Source organism: Apteryx rowi, unplaced genomic scaffold (genome assembly GCF_003343035.1).
Source record: "Apteryx rowi isolate R43461 unplaced genomic scaffold, aptRow1 scaffold_53, whole genome shotgun sequence".
Lineage (NCBI taxonomy): Eukaryota > Metazoa > Chordata > Aves > Apterygiformes > Apterygidae > Apteryx > Apteryx rowi.
Window position 1 is genome coordinate 171,480 of NW_020450794.1, and position 19,884 is coordinate 191,363.

Genomic DNA, 19,884 nt, shown 5'->3' on the forward strand with positions numbered 1-19,884 from the left:
CGAGACGCTCGTGAAGCCGCTCTCGGCGGCGGCAGCGCCGGCCGCCTCCGTCTCCATGGCGACGCAAGCCGTTGCGGGCGGGCGGGCGCTCCAACCGTCGCCCCGGTGCTTCCGCGCGAGCCCACGTGGCCCCAACGGCCGCCGGAAGGGGCCCAGCAGCCGCTTCCGCCCGGGCCGCCCGCTTCCTGCGGTGCCCGCGGCAGCGCCGGCGCGCGTGCAGCAGGCGCTGAGCTACACCGTGTTCGACTGCAAGTGGGTGCCGCGCAGCGCGCGCCTCCTCTGCCTCGGCAGCGCCCCGCGCGGCTGCGGCGTGCTCCAGCTCTACGAGCTGCAGGGCGGCCGCCTGGCGCTGCTGCGCGAGGTGAGCGCGCGCGCGCCCCGCGGGCGGTTGGCGGTTGGGCGGGCGGTTGGCGCCCCCTCGAGCTGGGCGGGGAGGGGGCTCCGCTTTGTGCCCGCGTTCAGTTCGCGCCTCTTAAGCGGATGGGCCTGGGAGGGGGTCGTTAGGGCCTCTCCTGGCCCGCTGCTTGTGGCCGGTGCTAATGCTGGTTCTGGTTTGGCGAGGGAAAAGAAAAAAACCGCCAACGGCAGCAGAACCCAGGTGGCTGTGCGGGAGCATCGGGGCTGCCCAGCGGGGAGAGTCGCAGCCATCGTGTTGGAGTTGGTTCGCTCCTTAATTTCGTTGCTATGGGAAGAGCCGACTCGTAACTTCTGTTTACTTAACGCTGGCAGCCTTGCGGCGGCTCGTCAGCTGCTTCCCCGGCTTGTGGCGCAGGAGAAGCGGGGGCCCCAGGTTTCGTGCAAGGCAAACGTTTGGCCGGGGGGGGGGGGGACCGGCCTGGCCCTCGGCTGCGCCGTGCCCGGGTCCCCGGGCTTAGACGCCAGCAGGCAGCGCGAAGGGTGGGAGCAGCTTTGTTGGTGACTTGGGTGGCAGGTGGTTTCATCACTCGCTTACGTAGTGGTGGCCTTTTTTAAGCGTACGCATGGAGCAGCAGGTTTTTAAATGAAACCGGCCCTTGGGGATTCGCTAATCTTCAGGAGCAACAGTGGCTCAGATGCTCAGAGAGAGATAAAGACCCACAGGCGCACAAGGACCTCAACTTTCTCCATTAATACAGTTCTGCAGGGACAAAACGTTGAAGGCACATAAACAATACTATTACAGACTAATAGAAAGAATCTCTTAATTATCCCTTTCTCTGCATACTAGCCGGGCTCTGGGAAGAGCTACAATTCCCTCTGCATTATATTTGCAAATCAGTAGAGACAGCAGAGCTGTTGGTCTTCGAGTATCATTAGCAAGCTGAGGTGAGAGATTTTGTGTTAAGGCCATTAAGCTGAATTCTCTGCTTTTCTGTGCAATAAGAAGTAAAACAAAAATGTAATTTTGCCTTTGGATAGGGAGTGTTCTGATTGTATTTGACGCTGAGTATCCTATGAAAGCTTCACTGAAATCTGCCACCAGTGGGCTTTCAGGAATCTGCTTCTGCAGTCTGTGGTCCATTATTCCGAGGTGCTGACACAAAGCGTATCCTTTTTTAAAAGATTGAAAAGGCCAAACCTTTAAAATGTGGAACTTTTGGTGCTACATCGCTGCAGCAAAGATACTTAGCTACAGGAGATTTTGGTGGAAACCTTAATATATGGTAAGACTACATTTTCTGTTGAAGCTTTTTCATTTGATGTTATACGTGTTCTGTTTGAATGAATGTTTCTGTATTTGGCTTGCTTTCTTTATAGAAAATGCTATCTGTGTTGCGTTAATTGGGGCCCAGTCACAAGCCTTATTGGCTAATGCACTGGAACACACCTGTTTTTACACAATAAAAAAGAACGCTGCACAATGGTTTAATTTACATCTTCTATTTTCAGCTACAGAAATCTGTAAAAGTTCCTAAAGGAACTTTAGTTTCCTTTAGGAAAAGGTACTTTTTTTCTATAGAAGAGGCTTTTGGATGGGTGTGTGAGTATGAGTAAGAGATTGTTTTCAACATAAATTTCATGGCTAGATTGCATATATTTTTTTAGTCTCGATGTTTCACATTTTTTTTCAGGTCCCTGATTAATTTGTGTAGGTAAATTAAAGTGATATGAAAAAAAACACTTTTTTGACCCTACTTACTTTTTTATTTTATTTCCCTTGGCAAGGAACTGTTGATTCTATTTTGTTGGAGTACCAACAATGACATTGGTTAGTTATTAGTTGGAAGGGGATTAAAAACTCAAAATAAAATTAGGAAGGGCTCTCAAAGGTCAAGAACCAGAGGGAAAGAACCTAAAAATCCACGCTGGGTGCAACTTTTGTTTGAACTGGAAGAGCAGTTGTCAGATGGGGGGAGGATGGATGGACAGGGTTGTCTTATATCCTTATTGGGAGTAAATTGGTATCGGGAGTATTTTTGATCTGCAGTGTGATTCCTTTTGAGCCCAACACAAAGACCAGCTCTTGAGGGTTGCTGTGGTGATCCCACAAGTGGCTTGACAAAAAGGGAAGTCTAGAATGGAACAAAAACTTTCAGAGCAGTCCAAATTAATAGCCAAAGAAGAAATCAAAGAAAGATTATAGGTTCTTAATGTTGATACCAATGTTTTGTTCTCAGTGTGAAACCAAGCTCTTACATGTTGTGTTCATACTATGTTTCCTCTCATTTTTATACCAATCCTGAGTATCAAGGAAAATGCCATATTATCTGTTCTTTTCTTTCTTGCCTAGGAATTTAGAAGCTCCTGAAATACCAGTGTATTCTGTGAAAGCTCATAAGGAAATCATAAACAGTATAGATGGTGTAGGTGGCTTAGGAATTGGGGAAGGTGCACCAGAAATTGTGACTGGCAGTCGAGATGGTGAGTGAGCGTACTCTAAAAGTCTTCCCAATTTTTCCAAGAAGGCTGTCTGTAAGCTTTGGTGGCAGGGGACAGTCTGCTGACAATCCGTTGTCCTTCTTTTACAGGAACTGTGAAGGTATGGGACCCGAGACAGAAAGATACTCCTGTTGCTAATATGGAACCTGTACAGGGAGAGAGCAAGAGAGACTGCTGGACAGTAGCATTTGGTAACTAAACTGTAACCTGATTATAACTATTTCTCCCTCTAATATGACTGTGCTTTGACAATCATCAAAGTATTTCACAATGTTATGGAACACTTATTTTGTATGGATATATCAGTAGCAGATTTTGCTTTTCACCATTATCAAATTTAAACATTTTTAATGTGTTGTTTTTTCAAAAGAAGCAAATTTTGCGATAGTTGGGTTTGGACTCATTTTCTTATCTTCTCTGGTCAGTCATTTCACTGATAAGCTGTGCAGGTTTTATTTCTGTACCTTGGAAGGTAAAATCAGCACTTGCAGCTGCGTTGTCCTGAAGCAGGGCAGTTGTTACAGCGTACAGAGAACCAATCACTGTTGTAGCGTAGTTCCATCTTTAATGCATTCAGGCATTAATATTAAGAGCAAATCCTTGAAGCTAGGAGCTAATTAAAGAGAGCAGAGATGCTTGATGTGTGCCCAGCATTTTTCCTTTGACGAGAACAAGATGCTTGTGTGCTACACAAGCTGGAATTTCTGGATTAGCTCCATTTCTGCCTCCAGAGTCAGGGAGTAAGTTTTACACACTGTTGAGAAGTGCATGGATTATAACAACAAAATTGATCGTAGGAGGATGACGTTCCTTGGCAAGAAGGTGCAACTATAATGCTTACTGCTGTTGACATCTTCGTCTTCCGTTTTGATGAGTGACAGAAGAGTGGCCTTGTGTTTTCTTTAATTTTCTTTTGAGTTACTGATGCTTGAGCCAAGACCAGATTTATCCTGAACTACGTACTCTTCATCTGAGGGCTAACTTATTTCAGACACTGATGCGCTTCCTTGATCCTCTCAGCTGAGAGGCAGTTTTTGGAGCCTGGCTTTGGTGTGTGTCTAGTGATGGCCATGGTAATTCCCAGGGCCTCCCCCCAAGTCTGTCTGCAGAAGACTCTTCTTATCTCAGGAACATCTCATGCTTGAGAGGCTGGTTAAGGAATCTGACTTGCTTTCTGCCATGCTCCTGTGGTCCTCTCTGAGGAGCGTGATTTACGACAGGCACGTTCTGCCCACTGCAGCTTGGTCTCATGAGCAGGTCTGCGGAGCTTTGTGAGAGCGAGTAGGGCTGTGCAAAGAGGCAGCTGTCCCTCTTGCTGGAGCTGCCTTTGGCCCGTGCTAATGTGAAATTGCCAGTTTGGCCTAGCCCACAGGCTTTTGGGTCACTTTTGGTTTTGCATGTGCAGGCCAATACAATATTACCAATGAACAGAGTTTTTAGTTATTTTAATTTTAGAAAATTAACTCTTTTGCTGCTACAAATTAGAGCATTTTTGTTTGTTTGTTCAGATGAGAGGTAGCTGCAGTTTACTTGAACTCATAGTAATGCATTGTTTGCCAGACACAGGAATTTATATCAGTGAACAAATCCAAGTATTTCTGGAGGATGCATGCATCTAGAGGAAGTAGTCTTTGTAATTTCAGCAGTACTTGGCAGGGAATAAGGATTTTGTTCATATTGTTGAAAGAAACAGACTGCCAGTTTTGAAGCTATATTTTCTATACCTTTCAGTTTGAAAACCAACCCATTCATTAAATCTTAATATTTCAATAGTAATGTTTTGCTTGAAGTTGAAATTGCAGACTGAGCATTTCTGAAACTTATAGTCTAAAGGGGGGGTTCTGTACTCTGATTAGTTCTTTCTCTGTGTCCAGGAAATGCTTACAATCAAGAGGAACGTGTTGTATGTGCTGGATACGACAACGGGGACATTAAATTGTTTGACCTAAAAAACATGTCACTACGATGGGAGACTAATATTAAGAATGGGGTAATGTATCATACAAACATGTTTTCATTCTAGCTTATATGCAGGATGGAAAAACTAAAGGGACACTGTCTATTGAAAATCTGCTCAGAAGACTTCTCTTCGGGGCTTGTACCAGGGAATTGTTTTTTGCAAGTTCAGCGAATTGTACCTCTGGAGTTCTTAAGTCTGGATAGCATGAGGTATTTTATGAGTAAACTGTTCTGGTGGATTCATGGTTTTAGATGATCTTCTGGAATCTTGTTATTTCCAAGCTGGTGACGTTGTTATTGTCATTGTAAAAGTGACCAGTGATTAGATTATATATTTACAAATCTGAAAAAAAGATGTATGTTTTATCAGTGGCTGAATTTCAAGGTTGAATGTGTTTATTGTATTTCCAGGTTTGCAGTGTGGAGTTTGACAGGAAGGATGTAAATATGAACAAGCTAGTGGCCACATCACTGGAGGGAAAGTTTCATGTTTTTGATATGAGAACTCAGCATCCGACCAAAGGTTTTGCTTCTGTTTCAGAAAAGGTATGAGGAGTCAGAGAATGCCTTGCTACGAGAGAAACTTTGAATATATGCTGCTAAAGCATCTGGAAACACTACAAGTTTAAAACTGTTGCATATGATGTCTGATAGATGCCCAGGTTACTGGGGCAAGAACTGCGTGGTGGTACGGCTGGCGTGGCCCCTGGTGTGAGCAGTGAAAGGGCTCCTCTGGTGCATCCCACTGCCAGCATTCAGCCAGCCTTCCTGCCTTTTATAAACTGATATTTGGGCTTCTCTTGTCTTTGGGTCCTGTTGCACCTCTGGGCACTCAGTTGTGCCCCTGGCTGGGCAGTCATGTTTATTGGAGGCCATATCAAATTGTGATGAGCACGCAGATTTGAATCTTAACTGTATCCCAAAATAAAGTTAGTCCTCTGCAACTGCTTTTTGTCCTGCAGTGACTAGACTTCATATGATTCTAGAAATCATTTTTTTTCTTAAGAACCAAGTAGTTCTTGATTGGGATATTGGGAATGAGTGGAGAAAGACTTAAGAGAGACTTAGTGGCCTGGAGGATGTTAAGTGTGGAGAATTTTGATAACCTTTTTTTTCCATCCATGACCACTGTGTTGGTTAGTGCAAGTTCTTTATAAAGCAGCAGTTTTTTCCATGAAAAAGATTTGCTGATGATTAGTGAAAAGGAACTTTAAAAGTGAAGTTCTCCAGGACTGCCTAAATTAGAAAAAGCTTGGTGTCGACCTAGTATCTTGAAATTCCTATTTTCCACATCACCGTTCAAAGTAGATAAGATATTGGAAGTAACTCGATTAGTTAACACAAAAATATTTACTGAATTAGAGTTTGTAATAATCAAAATGTGAAAATGAAATTCTTATCATTCATTTGTTGCACTTAAACACTTCCTTTTGGACATTTGTAGACAGATAGGCATTAAGTCAGGATAAGTGTGTAGGAGTTTTTCCCTAAGTCATTTCTGTTGCTATGCGATTTTGCTCTGTGCCCTGGCTTGATTTATATTTGATTTGTTGATGTGTTTGTCGTGTTTGCATGGTGTTTGTAATATGTTCCCTTGCAATAATGATTTTAAGAGATAGTGAAATTAATGTTGTGGTGGCTGCATCACCTAAGAGCCTGGGAATCCTGTAGTTACAGAGCAGCTCCAAAGTATGTGTTTACGCAGCCACTTCACCTTTATCTCACCTTGCTTGCATGGCCAGTCCCGATGAAGCTGAAGTATGCGCGTGGGTTGACTCCATCAAGCAGTGGTAGCCTCGGCAGGGCTGCCGCTTTGTCCCTGCGGAGGACGGGGTGCGCTGGAGGCCTGACCTGACCCCCCCGGGTGGGAACTGGCTGCTCCCGCGGCAGCAGGCTGTAAGGCAGGAGGAAGGGAAGGTATCTCAGAATGGATGTGGTTCACCACCAGAAGGCTGGATTCTGTTCACACAAGTGGTTGCAGTTTAAGATCCTGCATCCTTTCTCATGAAGCTAATTTGTAACTGACTTCCATACAATGCTGTTTTTTATTAGGCTCACAAATCTACCGTGTGGCAAGTTCGGCACCTCCCACAGAACAGAGATATATTTGTGACGAGTGGAGGAGCTGGGAGCCTTCATCTCTGGAAATAGTAAGTGATCACTCTCCATTTTACAGAAGGGAAATAAGAAACCAAAACAACCATGTATTGTTTTAAGAAAGAAGCAATTCCTGAAAACAATGAGTGGGTCCTGCTTCCAAGCTCAGATTATCTAGTTAAAATTACTGTTTACAAATACAGTAGAAAAGTGATTTCTATGTCAGTACTGGATGTTGAAGCCTGAATTAATCCCTAAAAGAATGTGATTGACGACAGCATAGGTGAATTGTGCCCCTGTCACTTATCTTAACGTAATCGAGATCCAATTATATTCTCAGTTAACAGGCTGATAAATGGAAGAAAATGGATTTCTTAAAATTCTTGCATGGTAGCAGTTATGGCTGAGAAAAATATTAAAAGCCAAGCCTATAATAATTCTTATCTTTACATCTTCTCAATTCCATGCTAAAATAATTTAATCATCATAATGCAGTGAAATAGGTCACTATTACCCTTACGTTTCATACGGATAGCTGAGATGCAATTTTCTTGCCTGTGGTGAAAGTCAAACAGTTGAAAAATATGGAGGTATGGGAGAGAGGTGTCAGGATTCAAAACTCCCTGCCTCATTGTGTCCACTGTTCATAATGCTTTCGTACTGAAGGGCTAATTCTGAACGAAGTGGGACTTCATCATATTCCCAGTCCATTCCTCCATGCCGGAGTGTGCGAGATCTAAGGACTGTACAAGAGCTGTGTACACTGCCCATGCGTACAATATGACTGTGAGCGAGATCCGTCAGGTCCAGACTGTTTGTCTCTGCAAATCTCTCACCTCATTGGATTCTGTGAACAGTGATGAACTGCATCATTAAATATTCACTAAGAATGCATCGTGGATGTAGCTGGATATAATGACTCATTATTCTTAAGATACTTACTTGTCTTATCTTGAGAATAGAGGAAACCCTTCTCTTTGGGCTTTTGAAAATGAAAAGGATGATGATGTTTGTATAATTAAATTTAAAATGCATGTTTTACTTTTCTTATTGCCAGTGAATACCCTGCTCAGCGCTCAAAGAAGGATTCTGAAGGAGCTGAGATGGGGGTGGCAGGTTCCGTCAGCCTCCTGCAGAATGTGACTTTGTCAACGCAGCCGATTTCTAGCCTAGACTGGAGCCCTGACAAAAAGGGACTGTGTGTCTGTGGTGCATTTGACCAAACCGTGAGGGTACTGATTGTTACCAAACTGAACAAAGTTTGACAGGAAAACTAGGATTTCCAATGAGAAAGCAATATAATTTGCAGTCTGTAAATATGGGAGGGAGAACCCTCCTGTTTCTAATTTAATTTCTCCCTTATTAAAACTGGATTAAAGAAATAGAAGCCAGATCTTTCTATTGAAAGTTCAGAAACATGCCATTAGAGTTGTTTGATTGTGCTGCAATGGCGTGAACAAGTTGCCTGGGCACAAAACTTCTACTGTCTTGAAATGTGAATTTCCATTAAAATGAAATGTGCCTTTGTTTTATCACAACCTGTAAGTTCAGAAATTATTTTAAATTGTTTGTTTTCAGTTTAACCACAGTGCAAATATGTTCACCTTGTTAAATGGTTTGACTTTTTTCTAAATAGTATTGTCCATATGCATTTAGGCTATGGAAATTACTATATGATCCTTCATAGAAATTCCTTGTGCTTACTTGATCGTATTAGTTAGAATGTTTGTTAAAGTGACTTAGATTCTTTAATACACTATAGAAGCTATAATGAATACTGAAATATTCAGGTTTGATGGAGTAAACTTTTCTTGAAGATGGTATTGAAATTAAACTATTAAGCATAATGCACTGTTTTATTGTTTTAGTTTGTTTTTGTAACAAGTTTTTATGTTCTGTTGTTTTTATAACTGTTTGTAACTTGGTATTCTACAAATAAAACTGTGGAGTGTCATTTTAATATGAACAAAGTATATTATTCAAACATCTAGAGATCTGGAGAAGGAATGTATGGGTTTGCAAGAATGGTTTGCAGTACTTAGATAAAACTTCATCATTTTGCAACAAAAGTTACTAGAATTTATCTCCATCATGAACAACTTTATATGGCAGTCAAAGTACTGTCTTTTCTTTATCAGATTCACTATGGTTCTCCAAAACCTGATGTGATTGAGTCGTTTGTTACTGTAGTTGTATCCAAAATTCTCTTTGAAATTCCCCCTATCTGCAGTGTGTTTCTTTTCTGATTTAAACATAACTGGCTGCAGCGCACACTGGCTTTGGAAAGGGGAACTGGTATTTGACAAAGTCAGGTGAGTTGCCTGTGCTGCATCAAGTCTGCTTTCCAGGGTCCACTCTGCTCTGCCGAGGGAGAGGCTGCTAGGCTGTACGTCTGTACTGGTCCTGCCACCAACTGGCATCCGAGCAAGATGCAGGAAGAAGAACAAACTGCCAGACGCTGCTGACAGTTAAGGTATGGGAAAGTGGCAAGTGAGGGAGGAGTGTGGAAGCCAGAGACTATTGAAAGTGGAAAGGGAGACTGGGCTGAAATGAGATGTGAGGAGCTGTGGGTGAAGGGCAACATTAGGACCAAGATCAAGTAGGGGTCCAGGGAGCGGGTTAAGGGGGAGGTAGTGGAGATCAGGATGTTGGATGGGTAGTGAGAGAGATGGCAAATGCACAGACCTGTCACTATGAGGAGACCTCAAGATATTGGGGAATAGCTCTGAAATTTGTTACCAAAGGTATTTGTCTCCTCCCCTGTTTGCTGGGGAGCTGACAAGTACTCTGGTGCAACAAGTCGTACGCCAGTGAGCAAGGCAGGTTGAATGGTCTGACTGTGCTAATGGATCCAAACTGGAGGTTGCTAAAGTTTTACGCAATTACTGTTACTTGTAACAAGAAATTACAGTGTCCAATCCCTAAGCCTAGAAACAACCTCCCCCCCACCAAATAACTGCTTGTGACAGAAGAGTGGTATTGGGCTTGCTAAATCACAGACTTAAAAGGGAAGTGAGACTCAAATATGCCTGCGCGTTGTTAATCAGCTCTGTCCTCTATTACAGAAGTTCAACAGAATGTTTCAGGGCTCAAAAGTATTTGCCTTTTTGCCACGCCAGTGGTTGGCACAGGATGACTGTCATCAGTGATTAAACCAACAGATATTCTCAGGGAGGACAAACCTTGAACTGAAGTAACTTCCACTCATCTGACAAGATCCAAGCTAAATACAAGTGAGATGCAGTTGCCCTTTTAACTCCTTGGTATGTTAATTGATTAAACCTGCTGAGGAAAAAAGGTAGTAGGCACCTGTGAGCAGAAAAGGCTTGCAGGCTGTTAGACTTTGTGGAACTGAAAAATCATTAATTTCTCCCCTGCGTAGGGGAGAGGGGCCAGGAGAAAAATTGCTATAGACCATGAACCCAGTGCATCTGTTGAAGTCCATGGGTTTTAGTAGGCCAGTGATACTCAGCTCTAGCCTTCAAATTTATGGTCTTTTAACCTTGGTTCAGCAAGTGCCAGCAGTGATGAAGGCACAATAACTGTAACTGATAGTAATAAACAGGTATGTGTCTGAAGCTATAAGAAAAATTTACTTCCAGTAAAGCAGCTCTTAGGTTTGACTTGTACAAATCTCCTGCCATGAAGGAGATGCCTGATCTGGGGGCTTGACAGTGGGAAGTTGTCCTGGCCCGGCTGGAGCCATGGGGATGCTCAGGCCTCTGTAAGGGAAAGGCCCCCGGTGCTGTGGGCACACACCAAAGCTACTGAGGCTGAGCCCAGAATTTTGAGATCCCTGAACAAAGGCTAGAGGTCTGCCTGTCTGCCGAAAATACGCAGCACTATAACCTCCTTTGTGGCACAGGTGCACATGCGGGTTTTGCTCTGGCTTGGCAAACAAGTGGCAGGTTATGTAGCATGTTAGAGGTCCACACAGTACACAGGCCCACGAGTGCTCTTTCAAAGGACATAGACTATTTAGTAGAAGGTAAAGATTTATGAGATCCAGCTGTCTCCCTAAGACTTGATAGTTTGCTTGCAAGTATAATATTTGGTGTTCAATTTTTTTTGACACAAGTAATCCCATCTGCTTGCACGCATAGCATAACACTGAGATAATGTGTCCTTAAATTATTTTCAATGTTGTCCCTCTTAGGGGTTCGACCTGGAGGGTGAGGAAATGGGGGAACTACTGCTCTGCAGTCTTGGCTGTAGATCTCTTTGAAAAGCCAGGGGTGTGGAGTTCAAAGAACCAATTCAACCGTTTTGAGTCTAAAATGCACTGCTAAAAGATGACCTCCATTAGCTTTGTGCTGTAAATAGAATATACTCCCTGAAAGCTATGCTAGGTAGCAGAAATCTGTGGAAATACGGTTTCTTTCTCTAATAGTAAATATTCTGAGTCAAGCACAAAGTGAGGGAAGAAAAAGCTCAGTACAGATACCTATGAGGAAAACAAATAACTCAAGTGCTGGACTGGGCTCTTGATATTTTTGTGTATTTGGCCTGCAGCGACAATGTTCCTTCTTTATACAAACAACTCCAGGGATAGCCCCTAGTGAGCCTAGGTGATGATGATACAAATTAGAGCAAGAACTAGTAAACAGCTCTTCTTAAAGCTCCATGAGCCTCAAAAAGATGAAATTTGTGTTACCTCTGGCCACTTAATTTGGGGGGTTCATTTTGTTTATTGTTTTGAGAATGTTTTGAGAAGGAATGTGTTTCCCTCATGAGCAGCTAGTTTCATGAAAATTTGTGATGGTTTGCACGGTGAGAGTTTGCAAAAAACTGAGAGAGTTGGAGGATAGCAGAGATGAATGGTAGTGCTGTTCTTGTTAAGGAAAGGTGGGTGGCTGTATCTGGGTACCTAAAAAATAAAAGATAGTTACTGGCTGGATAGAAGAGCTGTTGCTAATGCCTGTGCTGTGCTGTAACTCCTCCTGATTAGATTTCTGCTCCTCCTAAGCTAAACAAGAAACTTAAGCAGACCAAAAACTGCCTGTGGTAGCCCAGCCTGCTCTATTTATAGTCTTTCCCCCTCTTGCTGAAGACTGGCACCTTGCCCCTGCAGCCTGGCAGCTGTAGAAATAAAGCATGTTCTAAATAAAATCATAATGCATCAGAGATGAAATGCACAGGGCCAAATCCTCAGGGATGCAGCACCCAGGTGCGCTCTGGAAAACCCCTGCCTAACCCAGGGGGAGGGAATGAGATGTGCTTCAAGTTTGGCACTGCTCCAAGAAACCACATTTAATATAATATATCATATAATATATAATACCTGCTTGGCAGCTATCTCTTGTTTCCTGTGTAAATCATCCCTATATGCTCGTGAAGGAGCAGGATCTATTTATGGACATGACTACAGCCAAGATATAGCTATGTGTCACATAGTTTTTACCAGGTGTGGCCCAGATCCCCAGCTATTACAAATCAGGGCTTCTTCTTTCATATCAGTGCAGTTACTTTGACTTTCATTGTACAGGTCCTTAGAGATGGCAGCCCTCCAAGACTTCTGTAAAGGTAGCCTACGTTTGGCTAGTATATAATTTCCATCACATGCACACGCGCGCGTACACACACACAAATTAAGGCTTAGCCACTAGATTGAATTTTAAGCAAAGGAAAGCAAGAGTGATAACTCTGTATGTGAAGCAGCAGTGCAGCGCACCGTTGAGGTGGGTGAAGCATCGCATATTTTCCCTGTTTTTCTGATGTCCAGCTATGATATGTAAGGTATTCAAAACCAGAACCAGCAACACAAAAACTGTAAGACAGAAGAAAGGACTGAGGAAAAAATTCGGTGTGCCAGCTTTTGAGAACTTACCCTGTGGAACAGCTCATACGTGAGCTGTATTCATTTATAAATAATTACTGCTTGTGCAATCCAGTTGTGCAGTTCAGAAAAGTTATTTGCTGCCCAAAGGAGTTTATAATGAAAGTACATGAAGAGAGTTAACAAGTTACCACATGAAATATAATGATGTTAATTTATTTTGGTGGCACAGCCAGTGGTGACAGCAAACATGCTACCTTGTTGGCTGAATGTTTGCAAGGAAGCAAAATAACACCAGTGCCAGCCACAGGGTTCAGAGGACAGGACTGTTGCTAGGGATTCATAGAAACATGTTCTGATTTAGCAGAGGAATGACAGAAGAATGCAGGATTAGAAGAAAAATGTGGATGGGCCCAAACATGTGGCTACCCGGACAGCAACTCTAACTCCAAATCTCAGGGCAGAGTTGAAGTAGAGAATAAATGAACAAATCTGTGAGGTGCAGAGCACATAGTACCATTTGGACGTTCACAAGCACTTGCCTCTTCACATGCATACACCCACTGGTACTGTTCAAGGTATCACAGGACTGGGTCATGGAAAATGGAGAATTGTGTAGAAAAAGACACCTGTCCTACTGCAGTGATAACTTTGGACAGAGCAGGTACAGATTGTCAGTAAAGCTCAGTTTATCTTCCCTAAATTACTGCCATCAAATATATTCAATAGCAAATATGGATTATTTGGCTAAACTGACTGATTTATTAGCAAGGAGCTACTAACTTGCGCTCTGAATATTCATCACTGTAATAAGGTTGTCTAATTGTAAAGTCCGTATCGACAAACTGACAGGAAGTATATTAACTTAATAGTTTTTTCAATTATTAAACCTGCAGTTTCTTGCTTCTGATACTATTGCTGTTGTATTTTTAGTAGTAGGCACTCTCTGAAGAGAACAAATGCCCACTTCTCGAAGAATCTCCAGATCACAGTCTGTCTGTCTGGAGCCTATTTAAAGCCTTGGTGCACACAAGATATTTTGTAGTAGCAAAACAAGTCCCAATACTTTCGGCAAGGCAGCTGTTGTTCGGGCAGGAGCCAAGAGCTGAAACCGTTTGTGCGCAATGTAAAGCACAACTACGGGACTGCCTGTGGCAATTTGCTAGCATGATCCCGGATTGTAGCATGAGCAGGAGCCATTCCCAAAAGGCAGTCTGCACGTGGCAACCCTGCTTTGGAGTTTAGCTCAATGTAACAGTATGGTCAAGAACTGTGCCAGTTGGTCACAGAACCAGAGAAGAGGCCTGTCACTGTTTAGTTTACTAGGACAGATGTAGCCTCTGGAACCGATGTGTCTGCTCTAGTTTTCTCTACACTGAAAAAAAATTCCCTCCTGCATGTGCTCCCTTGCCTCCGGGATGTTAGTATATCTTTACTCATCTATAGGCACCATCTTTGTACCCAGGGGATGTGCAGAGAGAGCTGGACTGCAACTCCGAGTTCCCTCCTCTGCTGAGCTTTGCCGTAAAAACAGCCTGTCCAGAATACACAGATTGGGGGTTCCCTTCCCAGACCTACTTCGTGGCCCCTTCCTGAGTTGCTAGCCTCTCAGGATATTTCCTGATCCGAACATTTCACCCGGACCTTCTTAAGGGCGACAGTAAAGCTGAATCTGTTATTTCATCACTATGAGAAGCCCAACAGCAACATAAAACAAGCACAGGCAAGCTCTCCTGAACTGCCTGGGATTTTAAGGTTGTGAAAGATTTAAGATATTCTCTGAAGCTACAGGACATACGGGCTGCAGAATGGCGGTAAGTCCTACAGAACTGCACAGCAATCAGTGGAGACCTGATGGGACCTCTTTGTGTGGCAGTGATTCAGAAACAGCAGCTCAGCCTGTATACCAGATTGGGTTTTATCATTTGCCCACTATCAGACTGACTGTTGCAGTCTTGCACAAAAAACTGCTGTTGCTTTTAAGTAAATTACTATGTTTACTAAGTTTACAACTTACAGCTGCTTGCAGTTCTTCCTCCTACAGGCAGGGGCTGCTTGCATTAGAACCCAGCACTGGCAATTTTTGCGTCTCCAAAAATATTGAGGACCTGACTTTTTGTGTGGTCATTTCCATCAACATAATGCTACTTTATCCTCACTTTGCACAGATGCGAATGACTACATGTGGTGAAAAGCCTTGAATCCTTCTTATTCTTAGTTGTGGATTTGCTGAGAGGACTAAGGGAGCTATGCCATTACCCCCTTCCCTATGTTATACGGTACAGTGGGACAGCGCACCTCTTAATACTGCCTTTGTAGCTGTTTCTGGCTCTGATTTTGCTGGGATGTTGCTTCAGCCTGTCGTGCTTTTGTCCACCAGCTATAATCCAACACCAATTATATCCTCTGTGTATTAAAGGCTTTTTCCTCCAGCTGTCCTCTTCTTTTGTCTTCTGCCTATTGTGTAAGCTGTCTGAGGCAGAGACAATCTTCTTACGAGTATTTCCAGCTTGGAGCACTGGGAGGCTCAGGTTTCTAGGCAGCGCTGCAGCAGCAATGAAAAAATAACACTAAAATGTAGGTGCAGCTAATGAAATCAGTTCAGTTGCATCCCATGTTAAACCTCTCATTTTCTGAGTCATCAGTCTTCCTACAGAGATGACAATCTCTCCTTTGTGTTTCTGTCTGGTGTAGCTTGACAGGGCAGGACTTTGCAGCCTGTTCAGCAGAGAGAGGGGGCAGGCTCTTCCTGCTGCCTTGCACTGTGCGGTGGCATGGCCTGTGGCATCTTGGTATCCTGCTGTCCTTTCCCTTCCTGATGTTCAGCTCCTCTTTCTCCCACACCCTCCTGTTGCTGAGCGTGTGCAATGCGTAAGAGCAGCCAGGCAGGGCTAGACCAAAGAGCTGCCCAGCCCTCCTGCCTCCCCAGGGGCCACGTGCAGATGTTGAGGAAAGGAATGGAAGGAGTAGGGCTGGCAGAGAGTGCTGACTTCTGGTAGGGACATGGAGCTGCTCTGTGTTAGTGCTGGACTGCAAAAGCGGTAGTCAGAGTGACGATGCTGTGCTATTATTCCTGGTCCCTAACCTTTGGAAGGGGAGAGTTTTCAGCAGATCAGCTCTAGGATATGGCTGGCAGCAGCATGAATCATTTTCTCCGCTTAGCGCTGAAAGGGATCTGACCGAGGCACAGTGCAGGCCACGCACTAGTTACACTGGCATATGTGGCCTAGGATGTGACCATGTGATTAATTTGTTTTATGTAGGCTAGATCAACCGTCACATGAACAGATGCTATAAGATTTTGTCTCTTCTAGTTCCAAAATCTTTCATGTCAGATTGTGAAAATAAATCCATATTGTGAGTCAAATGGATTGCATATTTAATTTTCTGGGCTTATCAGCAATATTCTAATTTGTGTATTCAAAACTCAGTTATGGTAAATACATTCTTAGTATCCAGCATTTAAAGGTAATTTGCAGAGCTGAGGAGAGCTCCCCAATGGATTAGAAAAATTCTAGAGAGTTCAAAAAAGTCAAATTATCCTACCAGTGGCTTTCCACTATGGAAACAGATTTATATGCACCTTTTCTGGTCTTACCTGTCTTTGCAATTCTTTTACTAGGGGGATTAAAACACTAAATTCTCCCTCACAGCCTAACAAATACTTGCTAAGGCTTCTGTTCAGCTCATAGTGACATTTACTGCCTGCCATCAGCAGTCAAGGGCACTAATCAGGGTATCATTACCCTGACTTGTTTTTATGAATCAGTGCTACACTGAACCCAGTGCTATACTGGTCTGTTGGCTGAACAACAGAATTACAATGATGCAGCATGCTTCCATGCCAAAAGTGGTTAAACAGGCCCCAAGCGCATATGGATTATCAGGAAGACAAAGTGATTTTGAGCTTTTCCAACACATTTCCCTTTCCAGTTTGGTTAATTGGCTTCCGGAGGGAGAACTGCTTGTTCACAAACAGCTCAATACATTTTCTCAAATACAAACATTCAAACTCATTTTTACCCCTTCACTTCACTACACAACCCAGTTCAGGGTTACCAGCGCTGCACAGCTAGAACAAACAGCCAAGCAACACAGAGCGAGACTGAAGTTCACAGTCTGCAATCTCAGTTTTGCACAGGGTCTCTTTTAGACACAGCCAGATTTGTAGTCATTCTGCCTTATCTTTTGGGTATCCTCACTGTTTTTTCTAAAACTTCTGTATTTTTCCTGTCTTGCAGTGCACTTATGAAACAGCTCTGAAGCGTTTTGCTTTTGAGCATTTGATGAAAACTCAACAAACAGCAACAGAGCAGGCTTTCCATTTACCATGCTCAGATGCAGTAGGTCACCAGGGATAGAAAAGAACAACAGTGAGAAGCAAGAGCAAGAGCAACTTTCCCAACACTGAATATACTGCAGTTTTATACATCCCTGTTGTCCCAGCAATACAGATTACTAAGGGCTGTCCTTTAATTTTCTAGAAGCCAGTTCCTTCTCTCCTTCCATCTCTGCTGTGCTTCCTCTGAGCTTGATTGACCAAAGAGATATGTAATAAAAATGCAGTGTTGTCTGTCTGCTCGAGGTGGTTTCTGCCACCTGACCTTAGCTCCAGAACAGCCCTCAGCCCTTAGGAAAGGTGCATTAAAAACAACCAGTAAAAACACGAGAAGGAAGAAGAGGGGTTTCAAGGAGATTCTTCAGGCAGGAAAGCAGGTCACTTCTCATCCTATTTATACTGGAATATCTCTGAATATATGAGGATATTTCTGGTTTTTATGACATATAAAGACTGCTAAAGACATATTTTATCACCTAAAAATCAAGTACTTCAGGGACCTTAAATATAAAAAAGACTTTTAAAAGACAACTTTAATTTGGGTCCTAATCCTAATTTACTCCTAAAGTTATCCAAGGCTTCCTGTTAAAATGAAGTTGCAGAATAAAATATATGGTTCTACTGAGTTTATCCACAGAAGCTAACAAGTGAGAACTGTGGAATGCTAATGCATTTAGAAAAAAAATCTCAATTTCTAACAGAATTTACTTCCACAATCTTTGTGAGAGAGACAGCTATAAAAAATTACAGCCTATATATTAATTGGAAGAAATGCTATCTTGGAACAATATTAGAACAAATACTCTAAGTATGGTAGATTGCTTTCAATTTATTTCTACAGTTTCCATATATAAATGCATCTAACCTAATATATATATCTGCATTTAGCAAATAAACCTCTGCACATAAAGTAACCAGATATGGTACCCAGCACTTCACCACATCCTGTCATTTAATCTAGCTGGCATGAATACAAGCTCTTTGATCTGTACTAACTATCTTTATCTCAGTGTAGATCTCAGCTTTCCTATCTGTTAGGTTAAGAAAGCTTTAATCAGAGAGTTTGAGCTAGTCTTATTGAATTATATTATTTTTCCTCCCTAAAACAAAGCTACATCAAGCTCAGTTTCCTTTTTTCCATGTACTTTCACATCTGTATTTTGATTAGAAATGTTATGTTTGTAAAAGGGAAAGGAGTCTGGTTTTAGTAGGTTTTAAGCCATTCTAATTTAATTTGAGTGCAGAAAAAAAAGACATTTCCAAAGTATTTTAACTGAAAGGTGAATATAAGTTCACCTGGACCTAGGGTGCCACATACACTGTCCCCAAGCCCAGCAAGCTGTATCCCACTGTGGAAAATTTTGGAGGTCACACTTTTTTCCCCACTGTCCTAAGTGTCACTGCTGTCTTTTTTTTTTTTTTGTGCTCCTGAAGATGTGAGAGGTCCCTGTGGGTTAGCCAAAATTTCCCTTCTTATCTAGTGGCTGGGGCACAAGCCCGAGAGCCGGAAATCATGAGCTCTCTTCCTGAAACCACCATCTGCCTTGTGATAAATCACTGTAAAGTCTCTGTTCCTGCTCTCCTCTCTCCCCTCCTCCCTGCATATATTTGGTCTCCTAGAATACGGGCAGAGAGGTAAGTTACCATAAACAGGCCACTGGGCTGGGCAACTGCTTGTAACTGTCCTTTTGCCAGTGTTTGTCTTGTGATAGGCCAGAGGAAACATGAGTTACTCATCCCTCTTTCACCGAGTGGCAAGGTATGTAGGCAGGCAAGCACTGGTGAGCAGATGGAAGGTCACGCTGCAGCTTACTCCTGCTGCACCCTCTTCTGGCAGCTTGCTGGTCTGCCCATAGGTCAGACTGCAAATTCATCAGATTACGCTGCAAAGAAACCATCCTCCCCGTCACAAAATGCCTATCCCCGAAATGCCTGATGTGGCTGAGGCCTTCAGGCACAAGTGCACTACACATAATAACACCTCCCAAACTGGTCCGCTTGCCCCAACCTGGGATTTTAAAAGATATCTTCCGATGCTCTGCTTGTTAATGACTTAGGCCATAACTTGGCTTAAACATGCTAGGTCAGGAACTCAGTCATGAAATGGTTTATGGCTCAAGTTATCCAGGTTCAGACTAACTCACTCATGAAATAGTTTAAAATTTGATGTTGTGCAGGTATAGACAAACACAGTTTGAACCCAAGCTACAGGATAAGCAGAGGTAGCAAAAAATCTCTCAGTTTAGTTTCAGCATAGCATAGCTGTATTCTTACTGACCTGACAAAGCTCATTTTAAGTCTGAATTAGTTCAGCATTTTCAGCACAGTTGCTGAATCTCTAGAGGTTTAAGGCAACGATTGCCAGAATAAAAGGGAATGCTTTCTGTGCCTGGATGAATTGGCCTTCTAGTAATTGATAGAAAGGGCTCATGGTAGACACCAGACAAAAGTATCTACTGAGAAAGATTGAATTATTAAATGAAGCTGCTCTTGCGGAGACTCGCATTAAAAGGCCAGAAAGAGCAATTAGTGTCAAAAGAAGCTGGACTTGCAGACAAAGCAATGCCATCTCTTTGTTTCTCCCTTAGAATGACTATAGCTGCCTATTACAACCACCTTTTGCTTTTGGTCACAAACAGATGATGAAGAAATATTTTTTCTGATTTTAGCATCTGTATTTTTATCCTGCCAATGATTCATTAACCATTTTGTTAGAAGCAGCTTCTAGCGTGCTTATTTGCATTCACACCCGATTCAGAGCAGAAGAATCCAGGCTAGTTTTTGGTTTCTCTTGTCTTCAGTGTGAACATCTCCACAGGGTTTTTCAGTGGAAGCACTTCTGGCAGCTGGATTT

General features: G+C 42.9%; 1 protein-coding gene across 1 annotated transcript; it reads left to right on the forward strand.

The window, feature by feature from the left end:
- Nucleotides 1-6: 6 nt before the first annotated feature.
- Nucleotides 7-8,881, forward strand: WDR92 (WD repeat domain 92). Its single transcript, XM_026080783.1, has 8 exons — nt 7-361; nt 1,543-1,643; nt 2,711-2,841; nt 2,949-3,050; nt 4,734-4,849; nt 5,230-5,364; nt 6,871-6,968; nt 7,973-8,881. Exons 1-8 carry the CDS (start codon nt 56-58, stop codon nt 8,178-8,180), a joined length of 1,197 nt encoding a protein of 398 aa, XP_025936568.1. The 5' UTR covers nt 7-55; the 3' UTR covers nt 8,181-8,881.
- Nucleotides 8,882-19,884: the final 11,003 nt, after the last annotated feature.